This window comes from Phyllopteryx taeniolatus, chromosome 23 (assembly GCF_024500385.1).
Source record: "Phyllopteryx taeniolatus isolate TA_2022b chromosome 23, UOR_Ptae_1.2, whole genome shotgun sequence".
NCBI lineage: Eukaryota > Metazoa > Chordata > Actinopteri > Syngnathiformes > Syngnathidae > Phyllopteryx > Phyllopteryx taeniolatus.
Genome location: NC_084524.1, coordinates 938,244 through 962,173, shown reverse-complemented (window position 1 = coordinate 962,173; position 23,930 = coordinate 938,244). Strand labels below are relative to the sequence as shown.

Below are 23,930 nucleotides of genomic sequence, written 5' to 3'. Positions count from 1 at the left end.
TGAACTCTGGCGTGTGGCTGAAAAGGAAAGGAATGACTGTGACCTTTGCAGCAAATCAAGAGGAAAGTGTTTTCTGTCTGTCCATTGTTTTCCGCCGCTTGCCTCATTTCGCTTTGCTTGCTCCATCTCCCTTCCTGTCACTCCACTGGAGATACAAAAACAACGGCACAAATCCTTTTCAATTAGAAAAACTTGCTTTCCACTCTAGCGACTGTGATCTGGACTTCATAAAAAGTCCACTTGTGCTGCAGTGCTTGCAGCAAAACATCCACACAGGAGGATGAAGAGCATCAGAGGAAGCAACATGCTCCTCGCCTCTTTTTGTCAGACGATTGCGCTCAAAACTTTTCGAACCGAGGTGAAGCCCAGCGGGGAGGCCGGCAAACAAAACGGGGCTAATATTTGCGCGGCACTAAACTGAGCAAACACGGATAAGCGGAACGCAGTGGCTGGCCGGCCGCCGTGTTGTCCTTTCATTTCTCCTGACAACATCCACGCAGGATGAAGGAGAAATCTGATGACGTCATCCCGTTATGCTCTTTCAAGCCATGAGCTAAACCTTTTTACCCACTGTTAATGTGATCTTATTCACATTTCGTAGTCCTTCGTGGGATGCGAGGCAAGGGAAGAACTCCTTGAATGTTTCTCACACTTGGCTGGTGACGAATTTCAAGAAAAACAATGGCACACGAAATAAAAACGAGCCCTTTTGCTTCAGTTACCAAACATTGATTTGTTCAAGTTGGTCGCACACCGACGTCAACACAACACCAACGCAAAATCATGTTCGATAACTAATTTAGTTTGCTCCAAAAATCTTCGTAACGCTTCATGCTCAGGTGGTCGACTCCATCGCGAACAAGACTGAACTGGAAAATTGGCAACTCGCACTCGCACACCTGCCGATTGACCCTTGCACTCTGCATAGCAACCAACTCGCTGCAATGGAAAATCTGCGGCCCCTTGTGTTCTTTTAAGACGCCAACATAGTGGAATGTATTATTTTCTTTACTTGAACCGCAAACAACATGGCTCAATTGTGACGGTCCTCGGAAAAACTGCTCCCCTGGACGAGGGGGAGAAGACCGCGATGGACTAGATAGAGCTTGACGACATTGCCATCATGCAGCATGATTTCTCTCGCAAACGTGCTCGCATCAACCTCCGTTCCAGCCTTACGCACGTGACAGCACCTGGTGCTGGTGTGACTGAACAGATGAGGATTTATTGTTGTTGCATCCAAATAGTCACTTGCAGGACACGCACGCACACACACACACACACACTCAGAAATGGTCAGAAAAAAGCAGCAGGGAACCTCCCCAAAAAAGCCACGGAAATGCTAATAATGTCCATGTTAATTAGCTGACAGTGTACGTCAGCGTAACTGTTAGCACTTGACAAAGATCACACTCTTGGAGTCGACGCAGAGATGCATTCTGGGTAACAAAAAGTGCGCTGGCTAATTGGGGGCGTGTCAAGTCATTGTCGTCTACAAATGTCAACGGAGAAGGACGCAAGGAGAAAAGATTATGCAGTCCCTTGCCGGGAAAGAACTTTTCCTCCGCCAAGTTAATTAATGACTTAATTGGAGAGCAGTAGGATTCCGAAATTTGTCTGCCTCCATTTCCCGGCGTTTGTCTTCGCCTGCGTCTCCTTACATCAGACACCAACACTCTTTTTAACTCCCGTCGCTGTCGTGGATGTTTCTATTCGTGAAATGGAATCCAACCGTTTACTGACGCCGACGTGTACAAGTACACGTCAAGTATGTTTTTGAACGGGTAGGCGTGGAAGAGGGTCTTGCCGGGCTTGTCTGAGAAATTCAGGTTTGTAAACCGCTGTCGTGACTAACAGATACCTGTGGATGGGGGGTGTTGCATTGATTTGGATTTGAGATCAGCACAGCTTTTTCATAGAAGATAAATATTGGGAGGTAAATCTTGGCTCATCGCGTCAATTATGAGGGAGAGAAATGCCAAAACGTTGAAAGTCAGGCAAGTTTAGCCACTTTACGTTCCTATATTACTGGTACAGCGTCTGCTTGACACGTTTTACTGCTGATTAGCTCGCTAGAGACAAACCTTTTTCCCGGTGGACTTTGTTTTGATCAAATTGTTCTGTGGGCCTTGAAAGATCAGATCAAATGGTCTAAAAGAGCTGGCAATATGGGGACTGCTTTGAAAACGGCTGGCAGTGATACGGATAGTTAATACGGGGTCGATTTACAGATGAAGGTATCGGGCGGGTGTGGTCATCTCCAATTCATGCACAAATAAAAGCTCCCCAATGTGGGGTTACATTGTTGCTGACAAAACAAAGATACAACTCGAATGAAGTCTTTTTCTCATGTGATGCTAACGACGAATGACTCTAAAGGTCTCAGTTACTTCATTTTCATAATTGCAAAATTCCAATTAGCGTCAATAATAACCCAGCTGGCCCCTGTTGATTGTTATCAACAATCATGCCATTCGTCTCTTTATTGCCTTTCTGCGGCCTTGCCGCTCGGCGTCTGTGTAACATGAAGCGACGTAACAATGGATGACATCCTGTTTGGGTGTATAAATAACAGCGCTGCACGCATAATGGCTCTTCAGATAAATGTCTACATTTATTTTCATTCCGCTTTGTGTGGCTTGTGTTTGTCTGCATGTGTCAACATGCATTGCGCAGCAACCAGCCTGCACAACACAATCACAAAGTTAATACACGATACAGACTGAAAATAGGAGGCTAAACTACTTACAGTTGGGGGGGGGGGGGGGGACACACATACAGGCACACAATGAAAATGTGTGTACGTGCTCTTATTCCGCAGTATCGACAGTCACACCCGGACACAAGCAATACACAAGGATCTTGCTGAGGTAATGGTCCATGGAGTGCTCAATGTTCGCCCTCCGGGATCATCGGGTCTCATTGCAGTGACGAGGAACAACTTTGCAGTGCGTGCTAACGTGTCACAGCTGGTGATCTGACGAGGCCGCATGCGCACCAACAACAAGACCATTCAAATTGTGTGGGGGGCCATTTTAGGCTCTTTTTGTCCAAGGTCTGACTTTATGGACAACTCGGTGGTCAATGTTTAAAAAAAGAAAAATGATTTGCCGTGTGACGGTGGCGTTCTTCTAAATATACATTGCTCATAACAGGAAGATTTTGCCATTGTTTCAAAACTATTATTTATTGCAAAACATTAGGCCTTCTGCACACCGAGCGACGCAGCCAAAACGGGGTTTTGTTATATAATAATAAGAACTTTATTTGTAATTTGACATGTACCGGCAGCTAAAAAGCAAAGTGTGACAAGTCTCCGTTGCGGGCCGTGTCGCTAAGTGTGCTGTTGGCCGAAAACGATTTTCAATAGGATGCAGTGTAGTTCTGTAATACTGCAAACTACAACCACAATAGGAAACTTTATTGGGAGGGGGGCAGGTGAGTGTACCATGGAAAGCTGTAAAGTAGATGGACAGTCCTATAATCCAATTGGGCTCCATTATCAGTTGAGCCCGCCCACATCAGTCAAGTGCTGAGAGGCCAAAAGCTGCTTCTCGGGTTTGGTCTTACAAGTCGATAGCGTGTGCGCATGCTGCCTCAGACTGTCAATATTTCACCACGCCAGCTGTAAACAAATAGATTTGAAAAAAACAACCTTGCTTTTAAGTCCTCTGCTGCAAAGAAGTTGTTTGGAGGCACAAAAATACAACACTGAGATACTCTTAGTTGAATGGATCCCGTGCACGTACAATTTTCTTTGTATTCAGTTCAAACTACTGCACTATATAATATGTCTTCATGGCCGAAATCCAGGAAAAGCCTTCAGGACGTACTCGTGCAATACAAGTAAGACAAAAGGCACCGTGCGTCCTCCTGCAGCGCTGATTGGCCATTAATGGGAAGATGGATGTTTTTTTCCCCGCCTCCCACCTTTCGGCGTCAACATTACGACCCTGGCGGGAGGCCCCCGACCCGATGATAAATGAACGCTCGTCTGGGGAACATTTGAGCCGACGGTTACCATTTTGGCACCATTTTTCTCCATAAAGCGCAGGTCAGCCCGTCTTGAATGCTCGCCCTCCTTGTGCGCCGCGCGCCCACAAAACGAGCGTCCGCAGCGTCGTTAGCGCTGAGGTGAGCAAATGCTAAAGGTGCCGTGGACAGTAGGGGGCGCCCCCCAACAATAAGGTGAAAATCCAATATAAACAAATGATTCCTATTAACTTTTCATTTCAAGTTTCAACTTTAAAGGCAAATGGGCAATTAGCCAAGAGGACCCACATGAAAGAGTTTGAAATCAGCGTTTTGCCCAAAGCGACACGCGGTGGATATCTGTAAATTCATCATTTTGCCATCAGAAGCCCTTTCTCAGTCTTTTTTTTTTTTTTTTTTTCCCCCACAAAAATTTCGTTTGCTCACTCACTCGGCTCACATTTTGTTCAGAAGCCGGTATTCTGGTGAAACCAACTCATGTTCTACTGCTGAGCCGTACGCCGAGAGAAAGAATGGAAAAAGCTCAAAACTATCCTTTTTTTCCATCGACTTGTCCTTGTTTCTTGCACATCGACACCTTCGATTGTTTCTCCTCCTGCCGCGGCAAGAGACCGGAGTCTTGAAGCGTCTCTATCTCGCGCCGGCATCCGACAGGCCATAATGAAAACGTTTAAGGTCTTCGATTCAGTGTGCTGCTCCTTCCGGTGTGACCACCTCGGCCGACAGGAGACAATATTGTATAACACAGTCACGCTGACCCAAACGACGACTGCCCAGTAATCAATGACAATATCAGTCATTTTTCATAGAGGAGAGAGTATATATGCCGGTGAGTATTGTTATATTATCTGTCTACGTGTGGTGTTCCACCCTTTGTGTTCAAATATCCGTTTCTTAAAGGGTTTGTAAAACTGTGACGATCAATGCTAACCATTAGCATTCCAATGGCATTTTTGACTTCAGTGTTACGGCTTTTCTTTTTCAACCATTATGAGCTCGCTGTAAACGATACATTTTGAAAGCATGATTGCGAGATATTCTACATTCTGACTTGAAAGGTTTATAACAGTAACACAGTTGCTGCTTCCGAGCGGGTTGGGCCGCCGCGGCGCAGCGTGACGGCGCGCTTGGCCACGTTCCGACGACACCTCTGTGTGACGGCGCCAAGCCTCCACTCAAGTTTTGCTTATGTAATGAGCTCCCGCCGCCGTTCAAACGCAATCACGATTGGGCCTCACACCCAAATGCATTCTCCCGCCTTCGGCCACTTATGATGCTATTTAAATGGGGGCAGGAGGAACAGTTTGAAAAAAAAAAAAAGAAGAAGAAGAAAAAAAAACGTGATTTCTTTCTCTATCTGCTGTTGTCCTACTTTTTGGGCGGGTGAGCCGGAAAGGCACAGGAGGAAGAGCGAGACGGCGAGATGGAGGAGGGGGAATGACGGAGAAAAAAAAGAGTGTCTGCGAGGATGCGATAATGAAGACGGTTAATTCAGAAGGAGGCAGCGATTACGCCGCAAGCGGGGAGATGCAGTCGGCAGATTTTCTGCTCTGCGTGGCTGTCACTCGGGCTGAGGGGTTCGGGACCAGAGCAGGACAGGAGCGACACTTCAATTAAGGGGACAAAATAGGCTCTTCCCCCCCCCCCCCCCCCCAGGTCAACTGGGGGGAAAAAAAACTGCATGGGAGATGCACAACAGGAGCCATGGTGGGTTGCAAGCTTTTCCCGAGTTCAAAACTACAACTTTTCATTTGGCTCTGTTTTGTCATTACGAGTCCTGGATTTTGCACTGAGAGATGAAAGGAAATGAAAGAATAGTTCATGCGTAACAGTCAAGGCACCGCTGTATTTGGTCAAATTTCAACAGATTCAGACCTGATGCCACAAATCACCACGTCCATTTCAGGCTCCGCCCCCAAAATTTGTCTGCTGCTCTTTGTCTCGGCTTTGTGCCTCAATGCGACACTTCATCTTTTTTTACGTGTCAGTCACGAACGAGTCACACTCCCTCAAACTGAAAAAAATATAAAGTTAGAAAGTCTCGAATCGGGCCAGATCAATGGATAAGGCTTGGCAGGCAGAGTTAATGGAATGCAGCTCGTGGCCTAGATTAAGATGTTTTCTTTTTCACTTGGCTGTCCTCACACCACCAGTCGGTATATGGGAGAGAAAAAAAGAAGAAAAAAAAAGAAAAGTGCTTATTTGCTGAGAGTCAGAAATGAGCAGGGGCGATGGTTCTATAATTGCCAGTCTCCATTTGTTTTCTTCATTTGTGTTTATTTGCAGGTGAAATAAAACAACTCAAGGCTATATTAGTGCACTGTATTAGCGTTTCTCCAAAAAAACAAAAACAAACAACAAAAAAAAACCCTAAACGTTCACCAAAGTTTGGTATAAATCTCCAAATGTGCCCGTAAGAACAGCAACCACTTCAGTTGATATTCTGCTCTGTAAAAGGTAACACAACCACCACCGTAACCTCGCAGTCCTCACCACAATCAAAATCATTCAAAAGACATTGTGCAAATGTCAATGTGCTGTAATTTATCTTCTTCATGGAAGCCCCATTTCAGGTGTACTGATGTTCACAACAAGAGGCCACCAAAACTCCCTCTCAAGCCCACGACCATGAATCGATTAGTCGCTTGGGCTCTCCTTATTGCCGTCACTACTTTTAGGGAACACATTACAAAAAAAATTGACATTTTGGGTTCAGAAATGATCTAAATTCAGGATGGCCACCCGCTACTTTCCCTCAGGAGCAAGGTGAGATTCAGAGATTCGATTGGAGGAAGTCAATCGTGTCTCCTACAGGAAGCTCGGTGGGGTTTGCTGGACAGATCATGTTGAAGGAAAGGACAAAAAGGGAGTAGCCAGGGTAGACATGATCAAGAGCAAAAATTGCTGAGGCCCACAGTTTGCTAGTGTACAACCACGGTATATGGAGCGGTGCTTTGGGGGAATCGTTTACCAATTTGATCCTAAAAACTGTTTTCTATATACTATAGTGCCAATCAAATACCTAATTCCTGGCTATTAACCACGGTTAAGGGATGTGGATTCTGTAGGTTGATGAGGCTCGCTGCAGTGACAGAACACAGACACCCACCAAAATGGACTTGACAGATTTGGAGCACGTAGATATAGGTTGGGGAAGAATAGAGACGAAAAGAATGGAGGAAAACGGTACAGAAGGCGGCGCAGCGGAGCATAATGGAAGGCGGCCGGCTGGGTTAAAAATACATAGATGATCAGAAAGGCCACACGTCATGTTAACATTTGCTGTGATAAATTGGGCCAAATGATTTTGGGCATGCAGGACGTTGTCTTTTCTTGCATGCACATTATATATATATATATACACACACATTTACGTGTAGCTTTGAAACTCAAATTTTGGCCAATTCAAATGTACAGCGGTGCCTTGAGATGCGAGTTTGTCACGTGTATTTTAATCGAGAGAAAAATAGCACTCAATCATGGCGTACTTTGGAAAAATACACAGTGAAGACATCCAGCCATTTTCCGTAGCGCTTATCCTCACACTGGAGCCTAGCCCAGCTGACTCCGGGCAAGAGGTGGGGTACACTCTGAACTGGTCGCCGGCCAATCGCAGAAGCAACCATACGCACTCACATTTACAGCTTCGGGCTATTTAGAGTCTTCAATTAACCTACCCTGCATGTTTTTGGGATGTGGGAGGAAATACAGTAGGGTCCATATTCAAATTCAAAAGCGGTCCAAAATTGCACATGAAACACTGGCATCAACATCATGTCTGGCTGAGCATCTCAATCATCGGGCCAGATGCGCAGCTAATTGTCCAATTTGTGAAGCAGAAAAAAAAAGGAGACGCCATCACTGGGGATGTAGCGCCTATTCTCAATATGCCGAGCATCCTCTGGGACACGCGTCGCAATTTTGACATATTTGAAGGGAACACATGCAGGAAGTACGAACACAGAGAAAGCATTACAGCATTCTCCAGAATCAAACGGACTTGATTTGCTGCAATTGTTGGGCGTGCCGCTACGACGTTTTGTCAAGAGGCGGACATTTACAAGCCAGCTCGGCGAGCACTCGTCTCACTCTTTTCACCTCGCCAACCTTTGACACTGCCGGGCACAAACACACACACGCGCAATCAGAATCAGAATCCTCTTTTTTTTGCCAAGTATGTCAAAAAGCCAGACCCACTTTGGATGCATTGAGAGTTTGAGCAAGGAGAAGAGTGACCTACAAGCATCTCGTCAACTATTGTGATGGATTCAGCAACAATTTCAGGGATCCAAATTGTGAGGCTTGATTTTTTTTTTTTTTTTTTTTTTTTTGCCTTCAGCAAAGCATTAAGCACACAGCTTTTGGTGGATTGGTATGCAACACAAATTGTTGCTGCTACATCAACAACGGCAGCATAAATGGACCTTTTTAATCACGGTGCACGTCCGGTGTCAACAAGGCCGCTTTCATTTCAAGGTAACATACGGCTCCAATATGCTAAACATAATTCATGCAATGTATTCGATTCAACGTGAGGTGAAAAATGGACGTCCAATGTTTGCCAGGGTTGGCTGGCTGTGGTTCAGTGGCCTGTCTGAAATAGTAGCAGGAACAACACGTGCTTTCCCTTGCAAAGCGTGATTGCGCCTGTTTTAATCAAAAAAGTGAGAGTGCAGGCACGGCTGGTTTAGGAAAAGGGAATGAAGCAACAATCTGCACAGAATTTAGTCAGAATTTTATGGGGGAAAAAGAAGGGAATAATAGCTACAGTAAACATGATAATGGTGTTAGTGTTTCTGATTTCACTCAGTTGTTTAATTTGTTGGAATATATTCTTAACAACAAAGAGGCAATGGACTACTTGCACCAGGTCCACGACATACTTTCGATCTTGCCAGTGATCAGCAAATCAAGTTTCCAGTCTCGGCTTCCTGTTCCATTTAAAATAAATGAACAGAGAGACCAGCATTTTTACCTTCCAGAAGAAAAACGAGTAAACATGATGTGAGAGATACTTTTACCGTAAGCCACCCATCATTTTATGGACTGTAAAAGTATCCCTCACATTAGATTTACTCATTTTTCTGGAAGTTAAAGTTTTTCTGTCCGTTCTTTTTGAATGGAGCAGCAGACTAACGCGAAACTCATTTGCTGATCGCTTGTAATGATTTCGTTTAAATAGTCCATAAAGGGTTCATATATTTATTTTTGAATAAACCTATCATAACGTACTGTCGTGCCGTTATGGGAACGGATTAACTCGAGTCTAGTTTAACCGGGCATAAAAAACGCTTTGGTTTGCAAACATTTTGGTTGGTGAACCTGTGAATCTCGGAGGAGGTTCAACTTGTAAACTGAGGTTCCGCTGTACAGTGGAAATGTTTCCATATCAGTTGCGCCAGTGGCAACGTTTGCAGAAATTGTTGTAGGGCTTCTCACATGCTGGAGGAAGGGGAAGGGTAACGGTTGGGTCCAAACAAGGCCATAATGTCGTGTTTACCCCTGCCCACCTGCCCCCTGCACAAAAATAGGCCTTCGCAGTGGAACATTGCTCCCAGATGGACAACCAGGAGCAGCTCTTATTTAAGGTGATGAGCAGGGAGTGGACAGGAAGTGATGGCGTTACTCGAGGAGGGTACTTGCACGCTGGCCCATAACTGCAGATGAAACACTTCTCGGAGGGCTTTTAATGCCCAACCTTGCCTCGCTATAAACATAATGACTGGCAAGTGTGAGCGCTGCTGCTTACATGAGCAATAAGTCGACGCGTCCCACCGCAGAAAACACTGAAAACATCAGTTTGTGAAGTGCGAGGTGAAGCTAGCGTCAGTGCCTCAACTTTATTCGGCCCATCTATCAAATGCTTTCGAAAGTTTGCGCGGGCTACATGAAGTCAACGTCTCCGATATTTGCTTCTTGCATCGATGACTCGCCTCTTTATGTCTAACAAATAAGCCACATTGGCCGCCCTATTACTTGGACTTGGAGTGAAAACAACTTCATAAAACACCCCACAAGTCAACAGTTCCCCGGCAAGTAGGAGTACTCCCGCTCATATTAAAAAGCCGGCATGGCCTATTTATTGCTTAGAAGCCATGAAGCCACAAACGGGCCCCTCTCGAAAGGCATTGTGTATATTGCAATAGAGCGCAGTTGTTTATGCACAGCAAGAGTGCTTCTAGTGAGTTCCCTGGTGGGCCAGTTGCAAGCAAACATTCATAAAAAGTAGCGGTACGGAATAATGGTTTTATTCTAGCGCTTCCCTTCAATCATCGAGTAACTAAATAACCAAATATCCTAACACAAGAACCCAATTACAAGGTTCCCGGCTGGTCCCAAAATATTCCAGACACTGCACCAGGTCACCATGGTAACAATTAGCGCCAGAAGCTGCAGACTTTGCGATCGCTTTCAATACACAACTATATGGAACAATCAGTGACATCCACTTATTGCTGTCATCATTTTCAAAGGACTGTTGACCAAAGCCTTTCGAGGACATTAGCATTTCCTGAAATGTCGCTATCCCTCTGGCGTCAATGTCCTTAGCGATGTGCTTTCATAGATTTCGCGCACCCGAGGCCGTGAAAATAGAAATGGAAAAATCCCATAAGTGACGTGCTGCTTGCCCCCAGAGGTGTGGCTTTTCACCTCTGTGGAGCTATTACATCGTGTGAAAGATCGAGGACTAACACTTCTCAACTAAATGGACAAACGTGCTAGCACCTGTCGCTTCCTGTTTACCTGACAATGTGGACTGTTGTCATGTGATCATGCTATGTGCGGTGAACCTTCTCTCGATTTCTCCTACTTGTGAAGCTCCGGAACGGCCGGCTGGTCGTCGGTGGGGGGCAGAGCTGCAGTATTCGCTCAGCAGTGACTCATTCCTCATGGCCTTTTCGGGCAACGATTAAAAAAAAAAAAAAAGAAGAAGCCTTTTCAACAGACAACTTTACAAATGTCAGCAGGAAACCTTGCCGCACTCTAAGACACACCCACGGTAGATAATTAGCGCACCCAATGAGGTATTATTGTGAGGACAAGGTGAGTTCACACAAGCATGAGACCCCCTCCTCACCCCCTGGTTGTCATGACAGCGACTGTCCCCGTGTCAGGGAAATGGACTAAAATGGAAAGAGCAAGTGGCAGGAAGGAGGACAAAGGTTAGGGAACGAGATATGAGAAATTCTACCTCTGGGGCATGCGACTATCAGCTGGGCACAGCCGTACTCGGATTTCTACCAAAACGGCAAGGGGTTCATCTTTGAGGGACAAGAAGCGGACTGCAGTCCATAGGCTTCACCGAGTCAGCCGAGAAGCACTCATGTGACTTGTCATTGAACCCCAATTAACAGACTAAGAATACGTTTACACCATGAAAACTGCACCGTGGGATTTTATTTTTTCCTCCGTATTCAAGTCTTGCCAAGTTTAGTAATGGTCTATGAGTGTATCTGTGACGGGCAGTGGGAAGAGTCCCAAAGGCTCAAAGTCATGCCGTGATTTGGCCAGCGGTTTACCACAGGACGCCAGGACCTTTCCTCCTGGCCCGTCACGTTACCTCTTGTTTGTCATGTTCTACATTTGCCGCCTCTCTTGTCATCCGAGGAGAAAATTACAATGATTTGTAACGTACTCAAGCAAATGTATTATGGGGTATAAAAATGCCCCAAAGAAGTTGACAATGGAAATGACTTTTTTTCTTCCCAGGCCACTCCAGGTAGAAGTCTCTGGAGGCCGGGGTTGGGGTGCTCTCGCTCCAAGTCACTGGTGCGTTTAAAAGAGAAGCGCAGCATAATTAAGAGGCCCTAAACACCCGGCGCCCGCTGAAAAGAGTCATTTAGGGGAATGGCTCAGGAGGAACGGCGGCAAATGAAACTTAATTGCGCTGGGAGCAGAGGAGGCGGGCCGCTGCATCCGAGGCACTCGCGTGTGTGGAAGACTGAGCGACAGGAGGGAACGATGGGATAAATGAGCCACTGACGTTTGACAGAGGACGCACTCCGGTAAAACAGGGAGGGAGGCGAACGAATGACGAACGAGGAAAGATAAAAACAGCGCCTCACCTATAATTTCAGTTGTTTTCATGCAAATTAGAAGGAAAACTCACTTGAGCATCTCTAGTTGACTTTCCCCATTATTGCCTGTACTAAGTATTATGTATCACCGAGCATTCAAATTGGGCTTGATGCTCCATCAGGGGTCGAATAGACAATCGGAGGCGGCGACGGCGCATTTACTGTGACTGCCGTCTCCCCCTTTAATTGTCGTTTAAAGCTGTCATTAGCGCTGCTTTTTAAATGACCTTTAAGCGTAACGTATGAACGCAATAAAGCTAGATGAACGAGACTAATTGCCGGGCATGGAAAAAGACGTAAATAAGCCTGCACTCCTGCCAGCGTTGCACATCAAGAACACATAAATGCCACAAATGGAATCTTTTTTCCACTCCCCCATAGCAATTACTGCCGAATCGATCTGCGATGTGTCGATTTAGTACATCTAAAGGCTGCCGCCCACCGAGCCGCTCGGCCGAACCCGACCGAACGGCGTCGCGGTGTGCGGGGTTTGGCAACTCATTCGTTTCTTGAGTGGCCGATCGGTCGGCCACTGGTTTTGCCTCAATTCAAAATGTGAATCGCAGTTGCACGATGCGCTTCTTCCTTAACTATTAAGCGATCTTTTTGATCAAGTACAGGATCGTGACCGCGCAGCCTCAAGCGCCTGTTCAGGGTTAGTCGGCAACTGTCACTTTTTTGCGATGATCCGATCCAATGTGCGGCAGGCCTAAAAGTATTATGTGCGCACATGGAACTAGTACAAGACTCAAATGGTGGGTTTCCTTGATTGTCAATAACAACTGTACAAAGGTACAAATACGAGGGGATTAAAACATTTTTTGGGGATGATTTCGACCCCCCCCCCAGGGTTAGCCGAGTGGCTGTAACCCGTGCAGGTTCCCATACAATTTTGGATGAAGGGTTGTACTTACTACATGCAGCTCCAGGTAGTCGCCCAGTCCCTTGGCGCTTTCCACCCTGACCAAGATGGCCTCCTTCAGCTGCGTGCTGAAGCCCACTGCCAGCCGGTCTGCCCGTGTGCTCGGCCGGTCGTTGGGCGGCCACGTGTACGTGATGAGGGCCCCACCCCTGCCGAATATGTATGTTGTCCCAGCTGTAACACACGGAGGAGAAACAGGAAAATTGACTATAGACCAACGACACTTATACGGTAAACCCCCTTTGGAAAAAGGCTAATATTTGACAGCGACCACTAATGAAATATTCACTCTTTTCAGTGTTTTACTTGGCTCGCAATGGTGCATCGTAACACTTAACTACACTTAGATCGCAGAAAAATAGACTTTGAAATGATTTCGCCAGGGATGTGCTTTGGAAAGTCCTACCATCTAAGATTATTAACCTAATAAAGAGCATGTATCAGGATTTCAACGGCTGCATGATGTGCAAGGGCAAGCTGTCCCGACACCTTTGTCCCCACAAAAAAGGGTGCGGCTGGGATGTCTGCTTTCTCCTTGGATTTCCCTTTGGATCACAAGACGAACGACTGAAAGTCAACAGACAGGAAACCAGTGGACTTTGTTTACCTAGCTCCAGGACTTGGCTTTGGCTGACGACCTCGGAAAACCACACCGCCATGCAACAGAAGACGGATGCAGACTAACAGCGACAGTAGGATCCTTTGGAAGGACTCAAACAACATCAGACAGACCTCAGACTACAACCCGCAGGGGAAGAAGAACGCCGCTAGGGCGAGAAACACCAGGAGACTGCGAGACCTGAAGAACATTGGAGTGAGCTGGCAAGAAGCAAAGGCTCCTCGCGACATCCAAAGCTTGTCTCTCAGTCCAGATGTATCACTTCAACAGATTCCCTTGATTCACTTTTCTATTTAGGCAGGGCTTTGAAGGCTTAGGGTATTTCAGAAAGAGCACGAAAGACAGGAAACGGTGAATTTGTGAATGGGGAACCAGGACTGCAGGCGATTGCGGTACAATTTCTTTCTGCAGACAAACCGTTCTTTGAATTGTTTGTTGTAGTCGAGCTTCGTTCAAGCAGGGGTGAGCAGACATTTTGTGCTGTGTTGACGACGCCGTCTTAACGTCAACGGCACGTTTTCTTAGATTTCATCGTGAAAAGGAGCTCCGCCTCAGCATTCAGAGTCCTGAGCCTTGAAGAGCCGTTTGCCCTCGGTACAGAGATTTGCCACAGATTTGAAAGCGCCGCTGCTGAAAAGTTGTCGCTACTGCAGGAAGTGCAGGCGTGAACCGCATGCTTTGCGTTTGTGTATTTCCTCGGCCACGACAACGAAGGCTTGACATAGAACCGACCCTGATAACCCACACGTTTCCTTTGCAAAAATCAAGACAGAGTTGACCACGTCAACTGCTGCCGATGCAAATAAGGATTGTTGTGCCTCACTGGAGGTCAACGCTCCAATGAATGCCATTGAAATTGTTGGGGATGTCAAGAAAATAAGCACATAAAGCACACGCGTACATCCTTGTTGTCTTCTAGGTGGGCCGCAATCAGAGCACCAAGAAGGCGCAGGGCCAGTACGCCATCAAACGACGGAACACACGCAGCTACCTGACACTTTCGTGATCCAACATTCGTTGGATAACAATTTGAAACACGCTGACACATTCTCCTCTCGCTCTCTGGAATGCTCCTCTTCGTCCTCCTTCATCCCGGTGCGGCTCAGCCTGTTGTTGTTCTCTAGCGGCTGCATTATTCCAGTGCTGACTAATTATCGCAGCATGACAGCGGGGAGGAGGAGGTGTGCCAGAGAAGGGCAGTCACGCAGGAGAGGATGATGAGTGGCGACAAGGTGCGGAAACGGCGCACTAGAGGTAACGTGATGGCACGGGAGGCGAACGCCGGGGTGGCGGGTGGGAATAAAGTTGCCCCGCTTGCCTTAACGATGGCGTAGAAGCACAGCATTGAACACTGCAGACAGACGAGGGAAAGGAGGACACGAATGGCTCCGAAAAAAAAATCAAATCAACAAATCAACTGACGGTGGCCTTTAAAAGTGGCATTGTTAGTGTGAAAATGCTGAAGAGCAAAGACATTTTTCTATACCGCCCACTTTTCCGTCCTTTTGCAATTCTCAACCGATTGAAATAATATTCACAAAATGGCAGTCATTCGGGCTTGTATTTTTCACATTCCCGAGATTCCCAATTTTCCCACCATTCTATTAAAAAAATAAAAAAATAAAAAATAAATAAAAAAATCTTCATTATTCACACATCAACCTTCCAAATATTCACAAAATTCAGGACATTCAACTTCTCCTTGCACATTTCTTGACTGATTCAAATCATTCCTACTTCAAGTATGACATTCTACATTGAAAATATTCAATTAATTACATCGCATTTCAGGACAGTTGCAGCATTCACACACAATTTCACCGCAAATGGAATTCTCTAGTTACTAATGTCATATCCGAATTATTTTGACTGCCTCATGAGAGGCTCCATTTCGATACGTGTAACAATCAGTGCGTGAAGCTCTATTTTGCATTTTCTTTGTCGGACAAACTGCTACGTTTTGCCCGGTTTCTAGCAAGTGAGCACACTAATGAGCCAGTGAGTTGAAAGTAGGCCTTGCGCACGTCACGCGCACCGACAGCGAAGTCAATTTTGTCAATTAACACCCCGCACGCGCGGCATCTGCCATATGTTCCGTGCCTGTCAGCGTCACTGTTTCGTGCGTGTGCGCGCGACTTCATCTTCAGCGCCATCACTTTGCTACAAGGGAAACAGGAATTGGAAACCCATCGCCTCCCTGTGCCCAGCCACCTGCTTTGCTCAGATGATTTTTGCCCCCCCCCCGCTACGCTACGTTACAATCATATGCGTGCGTGTTGGCTTCTCAATGAAACGCGGCGTCCCCGATGGCATCCATGTGCCACTGTTCTCTCCCAGCAAAACACCTGCTGCTCTGCTTCTGACAACATCCGCCTGACGGCCAAGACAAAGGAGAGAGGTAAAACAAAGTCCCCAAGGTGGAGCCGCTAAATTATTTCAGAACAGAATATCTCTACACGCTGGCTGCTTGTCAAACAAAGCAAGAACTATAATTTGCAACACCTCCAACGGATCAAAGTAAGGATTTCTGCACGGTCATCAAGTAGCAATCAAGCATAATTCTATGTTGAGGATGAAGGGTGTTTTGCTTTTTTGGGCAAGAAGGTCACACATTCGCAACACGAGGGTCCATGCCGAAGCTCACCCGAAGGCCTTTTCGGCCAATCATCAGAAGCGTGAAAAAAAGCTATTTAGGGAAGAGGCATGAGAACAACGGTGAATGGAGATGCAAGGAAGCTACAGCGACGCCTGGAGATACGAGTGAGCCGACGTTTTTGCTTTGACTTGCGTGCGCAAACCTGAGGTACAAAGGCTGTGTGGTGGCAGTGAAGTCAACGCAAATAGTATAGAACACTTCTTCAAAAAAGAGGTTTCAAGGTGTTTAGTCACTCCCAGTTAAGGTTTAGAGTCATACTAAACATACAACGAGAATTGCTAGTTGTCTAGTCATAACAACCACACAGTTTAGTCTTTAGATTGCTAGCTTCATGCTAACACATATAACTGACATTTGAACACAAATCAATATCACATATTCTTTATCCTCTGCAAGGACCTGTACTGTTTAATTCTTTTGAATTCTATTTATTTATGTCTTTACGAAGTGTTTTTGCAAAATACATGATTACAGAGTGCTAATTTTCTCCCCAAAATTACATTTTGTGTTGGATTTTTGAGAGGCTGGAACAAATTAATGGCATCTCAATTCATCTTAGTGAAGAAAGATGAATTGAGATATGAGTGATTTGTGTTACAAGCGTGGTCACAGAATGAATTAATTTAGTATCTCAAGGCAGCATTAAATGAAATATAGTAAAAAAAAAAAATTTTTTAAAAACCGCATCTCGTATCGGCATGGTGTTTAAGACCAAAAGTCTTTCACAATGACCGAAATGAAAAAGTGAATTTGTGCTGCTTCGCCTTGCAAATAAAGCAAGTATAGATCTGTCTGACCTTTAGTCCAACCATGCTGGCCTTTTGCTGGAATAATGGCGGAGATTTTAGACCCACCACGACACTCCCTAAAAACAGTCCAAATATTTGCTCAAGTTCAATTAGCTCTGGCGCCAACGACCAGACCAATCAATGGTACCCGCTGCGCCGGAGGAGGCTGCATTCATATTTCTATGATGATTTTCCTTCACAGATGCAGGGAAATGAAATTAATAGATACCTGTAATAGTTATGATGATCTCAAAATCATGACAGTCGTTATTTTCATCACAAATGCATTTTTCTTGTCTTAACATTGAGGGGCATGCAAAATATAAACACAACATGGGTGTCCAGTAATTAGAACTCACAAAATCACAGCGTCCTGCTGAGAGCCGTTTCTACGGTTACGTGCCAGCAAAATATTAGAAACTGCAATAATAAACATGAAGGCAGGCAAGCGCTTCAGGTTACATTGGATTGCATTATGTTACATAGCATAGATGCTACCAGGAGGCTCTGCGATTGCAAATTAAGTGCAATTACAAGCGAGTGACACACACACACACCTCCAATTAATAACATGCCAATCAGACGGCTGAGACTGGCAACATTTGCATGACCGTTTCAGCAACGGGACGTCATGGTTTGATTTTTCATGAAGTCTTACGGTTCCACATTGCTGTGTTGACCCATCCCGCCATCCTACAAATGGCCGAATGCTCTAAACTTGACTAAACATTTAAAAGGGCAAACGTCCTGCCGCTGTAATGGACCTTTGGCACAAGTGGATCAAATTAAGAGCGCATAAGCCAACATCTTGTACAATGACTTTGTCCAAGGCTGTACTTTGGCGAGTCAGAAATGAAGCCCCTGAGAGCGCAGGTTAGAGCAACGCATTTGCCTCTAAATCTGTTCTGCTTTGATGAGATGAACAGATTGTGCCTCAGAGTGTTTGGCAGAATTAGAGCTTCCTGCACAGATGAACGGATGGAAAACGGAGTAGAAAATGCAAAGTGTGTTGTCAAATGGGATGGTGGGAATCAATGGGAAGCCTCTTCCTGGGAGTGTGCATTTTGTTGTTGTTCCCCGGCTCTGTGCTCTTCCACGGGATCAAAACGTGGAGGCGGATCAAGTGGGGAGATGAAAGGCGGATATGTCGAGTGGATGCGCAAAGTGAATACATCACATGGCGGATGCAGTGTGTGTGTGCAGTGTCAGATCAATCCGGTTGCTATGTGGGATTGATGTTGCACCAGTGGAACATCCAACATAATAGATCCATTTCCTCAGGTATGATGGACTTGTAGCCATTAAGCAAAAAGACCGTGAGTCCGAAGTAAAAACAACAGTCGTGCAGCTTCCTTTTATTCCGTTCTTTGCCTTGCCGACTGTCTTGAGAGTCTTGAAATGTACTTTATATATATATATATATATATATAATTTTCTTGGGGTCAAGGAAATTGGCCATGGGAAATTGCACGAAGAACGTTATTCTCAGGAAAAGGCGCTATCAACAAGTTGAATGTGCATCTAGGGCCAAAGCGTTTGTAAACCTACTTGCTTTGAAATATACTTTTGCCACGCACGCTGTTTACACGCACGTGGCTGCTAAGAAGCTAAACCAAACTGTGTTTGTGCCTCCGTTCTCTGAAATGTCTGAATGAATGAAATCCAGTTTATTGTACTGCTTTTGTCGCTCCTCACTCGTTGTGCTGACCCCAAATGATTCCTGGATGGCCGTCTGGGTGGCCCGCCACTGTGCTGACATCTTCCAAAGGGGGGCAAGCGAGAAGCCTGATTCCAAATAAAAATGAGTTTCTCTACTAGGAGCTCTTCATTGAAAACCACATCAAGCAGAACCAACGATGCGAGAAGACAAAGCCCCAAAGAGAGGGAGATTTGCTGGGTGGCGTTTCGCTGACCTCTTGCCTCACTTCCTCTCGCCTCCTGTAACCTACGCTGCGTCCCCTCTCTGCGGCCATGACATGAACCGTCTCTTATGCCGACAGGTGCTGAGCGTTCTGTAGCCGGTGCGTGAGCACCAAAAAGGGATTTCAACGAACGGAAAATAAGAATCCACACGTGCGCTCAAATGAGTGGTGGTTATTCCGACGCGACATCTGTCGTCATTTCGCTCATTCACTGCTGCGGGTGTTGATATTTATAAAGTACCTTTTTCAATGGGTAGGAGTGCAAGAGGGTCTCGTGCAGCGTGTCTGTGAAATTCAGGGATGTCAACCACTGTAATAACTGTCAGATCCCTGTAGATGGCGGCGTTGCATCGCTTTGGATTTGAGATCAGCGCAGCTTTTGACAAGATTAGGGGTTGTATTTTCGAAACAGACTGTGTCGTGGGAGATAGTAGAGATTGTGTGTCGCGATCGCGAGAAAAGAAAAGATAGCAGATCTGTAAACAAATTCCTATTTTGAAATCCTTTCTCACTCTTGTTTCGTTGTACAGTTTAAGGTGGCACATAAGTCAAAACTATTAGCGTCAGACACTGCTCGTTTTCTCTGCTTTTTGGTTGATGAAACCAACCCATGTTCTACTGTTGGTTACTAAGGAAACTTTTTTTTTTCTGGTGAAAGAGAGTCTGCTCTCTGTTTCAGTGATTATATCGTCCCAGAGCACAATATTCGGTGGGTCTTCAAAGATCAGTCCAAATGGTCTCAAACAGCTGGCGATAAGGAGGAGTGCTTTGAAAAGAGCGAATAGGAGAAGAAACTTGACTTTTAAGGATGTCATTCAACGACATTTACGTTGACATGAGCCCAATTGGCAGAATGGCGGGACAGAGTCATTCCGCCAATATTCCTCCTTTAAAAAAAAATGTAGATTTTACACTTCTTAAATGTCATGACAGCTCTGTTCTGCACGGGGAAAGGATTTCACCGGCGCTAAAGAAGCGCGCGTTGTACGACTGTGGTGTGATGACATAATCTGAAGACTCATTCGAGTACAAAGAAGCGAAACGTGTGCTCCGACGACGACAAGACAGGTTACGGTAGCTGGGCTTGGCTAAAAGATACGCTCGGAGATAAAAAAAACAAAACAAAAAAAATTGAATAAAAGTGCATCACATATCTCGTCTTGTCAACGGTAGTGAGCAGATAAGAGCTCAATAACGGTTGCCGCTACGCGCACCAACGTGGCGACCATTTAAACGTTCCTGCATAAACTCCAAAAACTGAAGAACAGAGGTTATTCGTGGCTATCAAGGAGGGAGACAAGAAATGATTTTCTGGTTGTTGCTACAAAAAAGTTTGCTAGCATTGTCTTCAACACTCTGCAAACAAAACCCAAACTAATAAGATTGAGCGCTGGAGAACTTCCTCCGCCCTCTTTTCCCACCCCATCATTACAGCCATTACAGATTTAGAAGTTTCACAGATGTCAAGAAGCATTTACGTCTCGCGTGAGGCGATGAAGATGAAGGGAAAGACCTGCTAATCCCTTCTTTTCCCTCCACTGGCTAAACGAGCAGCAAAAAAAAAAAGTATCTAATGCATAAAGCAATTGAGTGGGACGTTTTGTTGATTGAGAAAAGTTCCAGAAAGCCATGCCCATGCAGTGACACACTGCTGCTTCTAGGAATTGATCATTGTGGACATAAGCACATCCGCTGCACGCAGGGCTGAAAGAGGGACGAAAAAAATGACACGCAGTACACAATCTGGAGGCGCGGTGGAAAAACAACGGTTTACAACCAGCCAAACGGGGAAAACATCGCCTTAATCTCATTAGTTGTTGCTGCCATGGTTAATTTAACCAGCAACTATGGCCTAACATGATAACATTTCGAAATGTCCCTGCAGCTTCCTGCTGCTGATTCTCGCCTCGGTTTGTAGTTGGAGATGTAAACAACGCAAGTTGTACTGGAGACAATAGCGCTCACTTTTTGATGAACACAACCTCAAAAGCCAACTGTTATTTTGCATAGTAATCCACCGATCACCGTTACAATCTAACAGTGCAGCCACAACAAGCGCCATCTTGACAAATTGGGGGGGAAGGGGATTATCCTGAAAAGATGCCACACAATTTCATTTGCACCCTGACATCTTACGGTTCCACATTGCTGTGTTGACCCATCCCTACCTTTTCATTTGAAATGTTTGCCATCTTGCTCCCTGACTTGTACAATGTTCTCATGTTATGCAAAACCATTTGCGATATGCATTCAGTGCGGCGTCCCTCGCTCTCGCCGCATCCATAAATCATTTACCGCCTGACGGTTTTATGCCCAGCCGGGCGTGGCACTGGACAGCCATTCCCTGGCCCTGCCCCTCGTTTGACTTGAGTGCTAATCATCAAACATTTCAGTTGCAAATACATCTGCTTTGAGCACTTTAATGACTTGTCTAAAGAGAAAAAAACAAACAAAAACAAAAAAATAATGTAAAATGCAAATGAGCACTTTTTTGCACCCGAAAATAAAAATCCCCAAATCTCAGCAAGATCCAGTCTGCTTAAGTGCACATGAAAGGATTTGGAGGTGCTAATAAAGTCATTTAAAAAAAAAAAAAAAAAGGTGATTCATCGTTGTCTGGTCAATGGCTCACTCAGCTACAATAGTCCTATCAAAAGTTTCAGCATGAGGACAACCCTTTCAGACAGTTTATTAAAAAAAAAAAAAAAAAAAAAAAAAGTGCCGGTCGCATTACATCTTTCTCCTCCACTCGCCACCGGCAAAGAGTGAAAAAGCAGAGTGCTAATTTGAAGCTATTGGAGGGTAAGCGGATTGCGCAGAGTGAGGCTCGGGGCTTAGTGCAGATTTGAGGTCAGTGTGGTTAACGCTGGAGAGATAGCGGCGGGAGCGCCACCGAAACCTGCAGCAATAGAACTTCCCCCCCCGACACTCATCTGCCCATCTTTAACCCGCAACTTGCGGTTCTAATCAAGGGAGAGCGCGAGGAAAGCAGAAGAGAAAAGGACGCCTCATCAGAGCGTACAAACATCCCAGCGGTGATATGCGCGGCACTCGTTTGTCGTACTCAGCCGTGGCCTCGCTCTCTTTCGAGCACATCGTAGCCGGCGTCCTCCACGTAAAGTCAATCATACAAAGACGACGCAGGCTTCAAAAGAGTGGCGTACGGTCAGCGTGGCTAGCAAAGTTAGCACCGAGGCTAAGCCAACACCAGAGGAGTCCGCGGAAATGTTAAACGACTGAAGCAGGTGATGCTGGGTTGCCGTGACAACGGCAGAAATGCTATTCACCTTCGAACAAGTCGGCGTCGCATTAGCAGGATTTTCAAGCTGTAGACTTCCGAGACAAACCGGCTCTGAAAGTCTTGGTGGAGACGACACGGCACTATCGCCGTTGTCGTATAATTACATGCTAAGCTTTGGAACTACCATTATGTTCGCAGGTGGAAGTCTGGTGTTTAAAATGACACGATAATGCACCTTGTCCACCTGACCACCTCGACATCGCACTGTAGCATCCCATTAGCTAAAAGCGCCTTCAGGCAATCCGCATGCTCATACCGAGCCGTAAAAAGAATGAATTGAAGACTCAAAAGCTTCTCCAAAGAAACAAACAAAAAATCGTCTTTGGAAAACAAGCCTCTTACTTTTTCACTAAATTTTTCATTGCACGAGATGTAAATGAGTAATGCAATTCATGTGGGGAAATATATATATATATATAGTATGTGACTAATGCACTGTATGTTAGTATATAGACATGAACAATGTCATTAATGCGGGTATATTTGCATATACTGTTTGAGTAAGGTACTTTGTTAATGTACTATGTAGGTGTGATTTGCCGTTCCTAATCTTTCAAATTTCTCCTATTTTCTCAATTTTCTTTCTTACGTGCAATAGGGGCTGCAGATAGAAATGAACCAAATTCCAAAAAAACAGAATATTAGCACAAAGCATCTCTGGTTTCGAGTTTGGTATGCGATCGCTGACATAAACGAATAAACTAAACATGCAGTGCGTGCTCGTCGACATCACGGCCCATTACAGTTGAATTGATTGAATCCAAAAAGTAATGCACGTTCATTGGCGCTCAGCGTTCACCAGTCTTTATTTATGTCAAAATATATGACGTTTGCGTTTCGGGGACGAGCAAGAATGCAGTCCATCTGTAACACTCAGGCTTCCCTCACATTGTGATGACCTAGTTTGCCGGCGCCGGGGCGCTTCCTTCATCTTCTAATACTGCAAAACATGCCAAAGTGCGAACGATGCTGGAACTACGTCCCCTTTGTCAGTCATTCGCATGACATTTCGAATGTTTTTGAACAGCGGTGGTCATCGGTTGACTTGCTGTTGTCCGAATGCGGCCGTCCACGTGAGCAATGAAAAAGGAAACATTCGTTTGCTGCAAGAATGACCTTTTTGCCTCCTTTGTTCCCGCTTCTCATTTTCTAGGTCAGCCACGGAGGACGTGGAAAAAGGGAGTTAAAAGAAGGGTGGGGGTTTACTGCTGATTGCCTCCCATTTTCACACCACAAAATCCGACAGTGCGTCGTTTTTGTTTATTAGAGCCCGGCGTCGGGATTCCCACATCAAACGTGACCGCGGTGTGCTCGAAAAAGTCGACCGCTTCAAATTTATGAGCTAATTCTAGCAAGAGGGGAGGAATCGTGTCACTTTAGCCGGACTACTATCCGCACACAATTGCCGTTTTGCATTTCTTGCCCTGCTCGCACCCTCCGTCACGTGCTCGCCTAAATGTCAGGTGGAGCCTCGCTGGGGAGTAATAGTGTTTGTCGTCCATAGACATAATCATAACCATAAACCCATGGCTACGGGGCACTAGAAAATGGTGCACGGTGCTGCTCTCTCGGAGGCACTACAAATACAATTAGAATGATAAATGAGAACAGCAAATGCACATATAATAATTTAGTCACTGCCCAGCTTCCA

At 45.5% G+C, this 23,930-nt stretch overlaps 1 protein-coding gene across 18 annotated transcripts in view; it reads right to left on the bottom strand.

The window, feature by feature from the left end:
- The window catches only part of LOC133472831 (neurexin-2-like), a 237,212-nt gene that overhangs the window by 29,189 nt on the left and 184,093 nt on the right, over positions 1 to 23,930 (bottom strand). For all 18 annotated transcript variants that reach the window (XR_009786862.1, XM_061764247.1, XM_061764245.1 and 15 more), the window contains one exon: positions 12,986 to 13,167. Coding sequence is in view for 17 of the 18 variants with exons in the window: in XM_061764247.1 (XP_061620231.1) it covers positions 12,986 to 13,167 (182 nt within the window). In the remaining variant the exon portion in view is untranslated. The remainder of the gene's footprint in view (positions 1 to 12,985; positions 13,168 to 23,930) is intronic.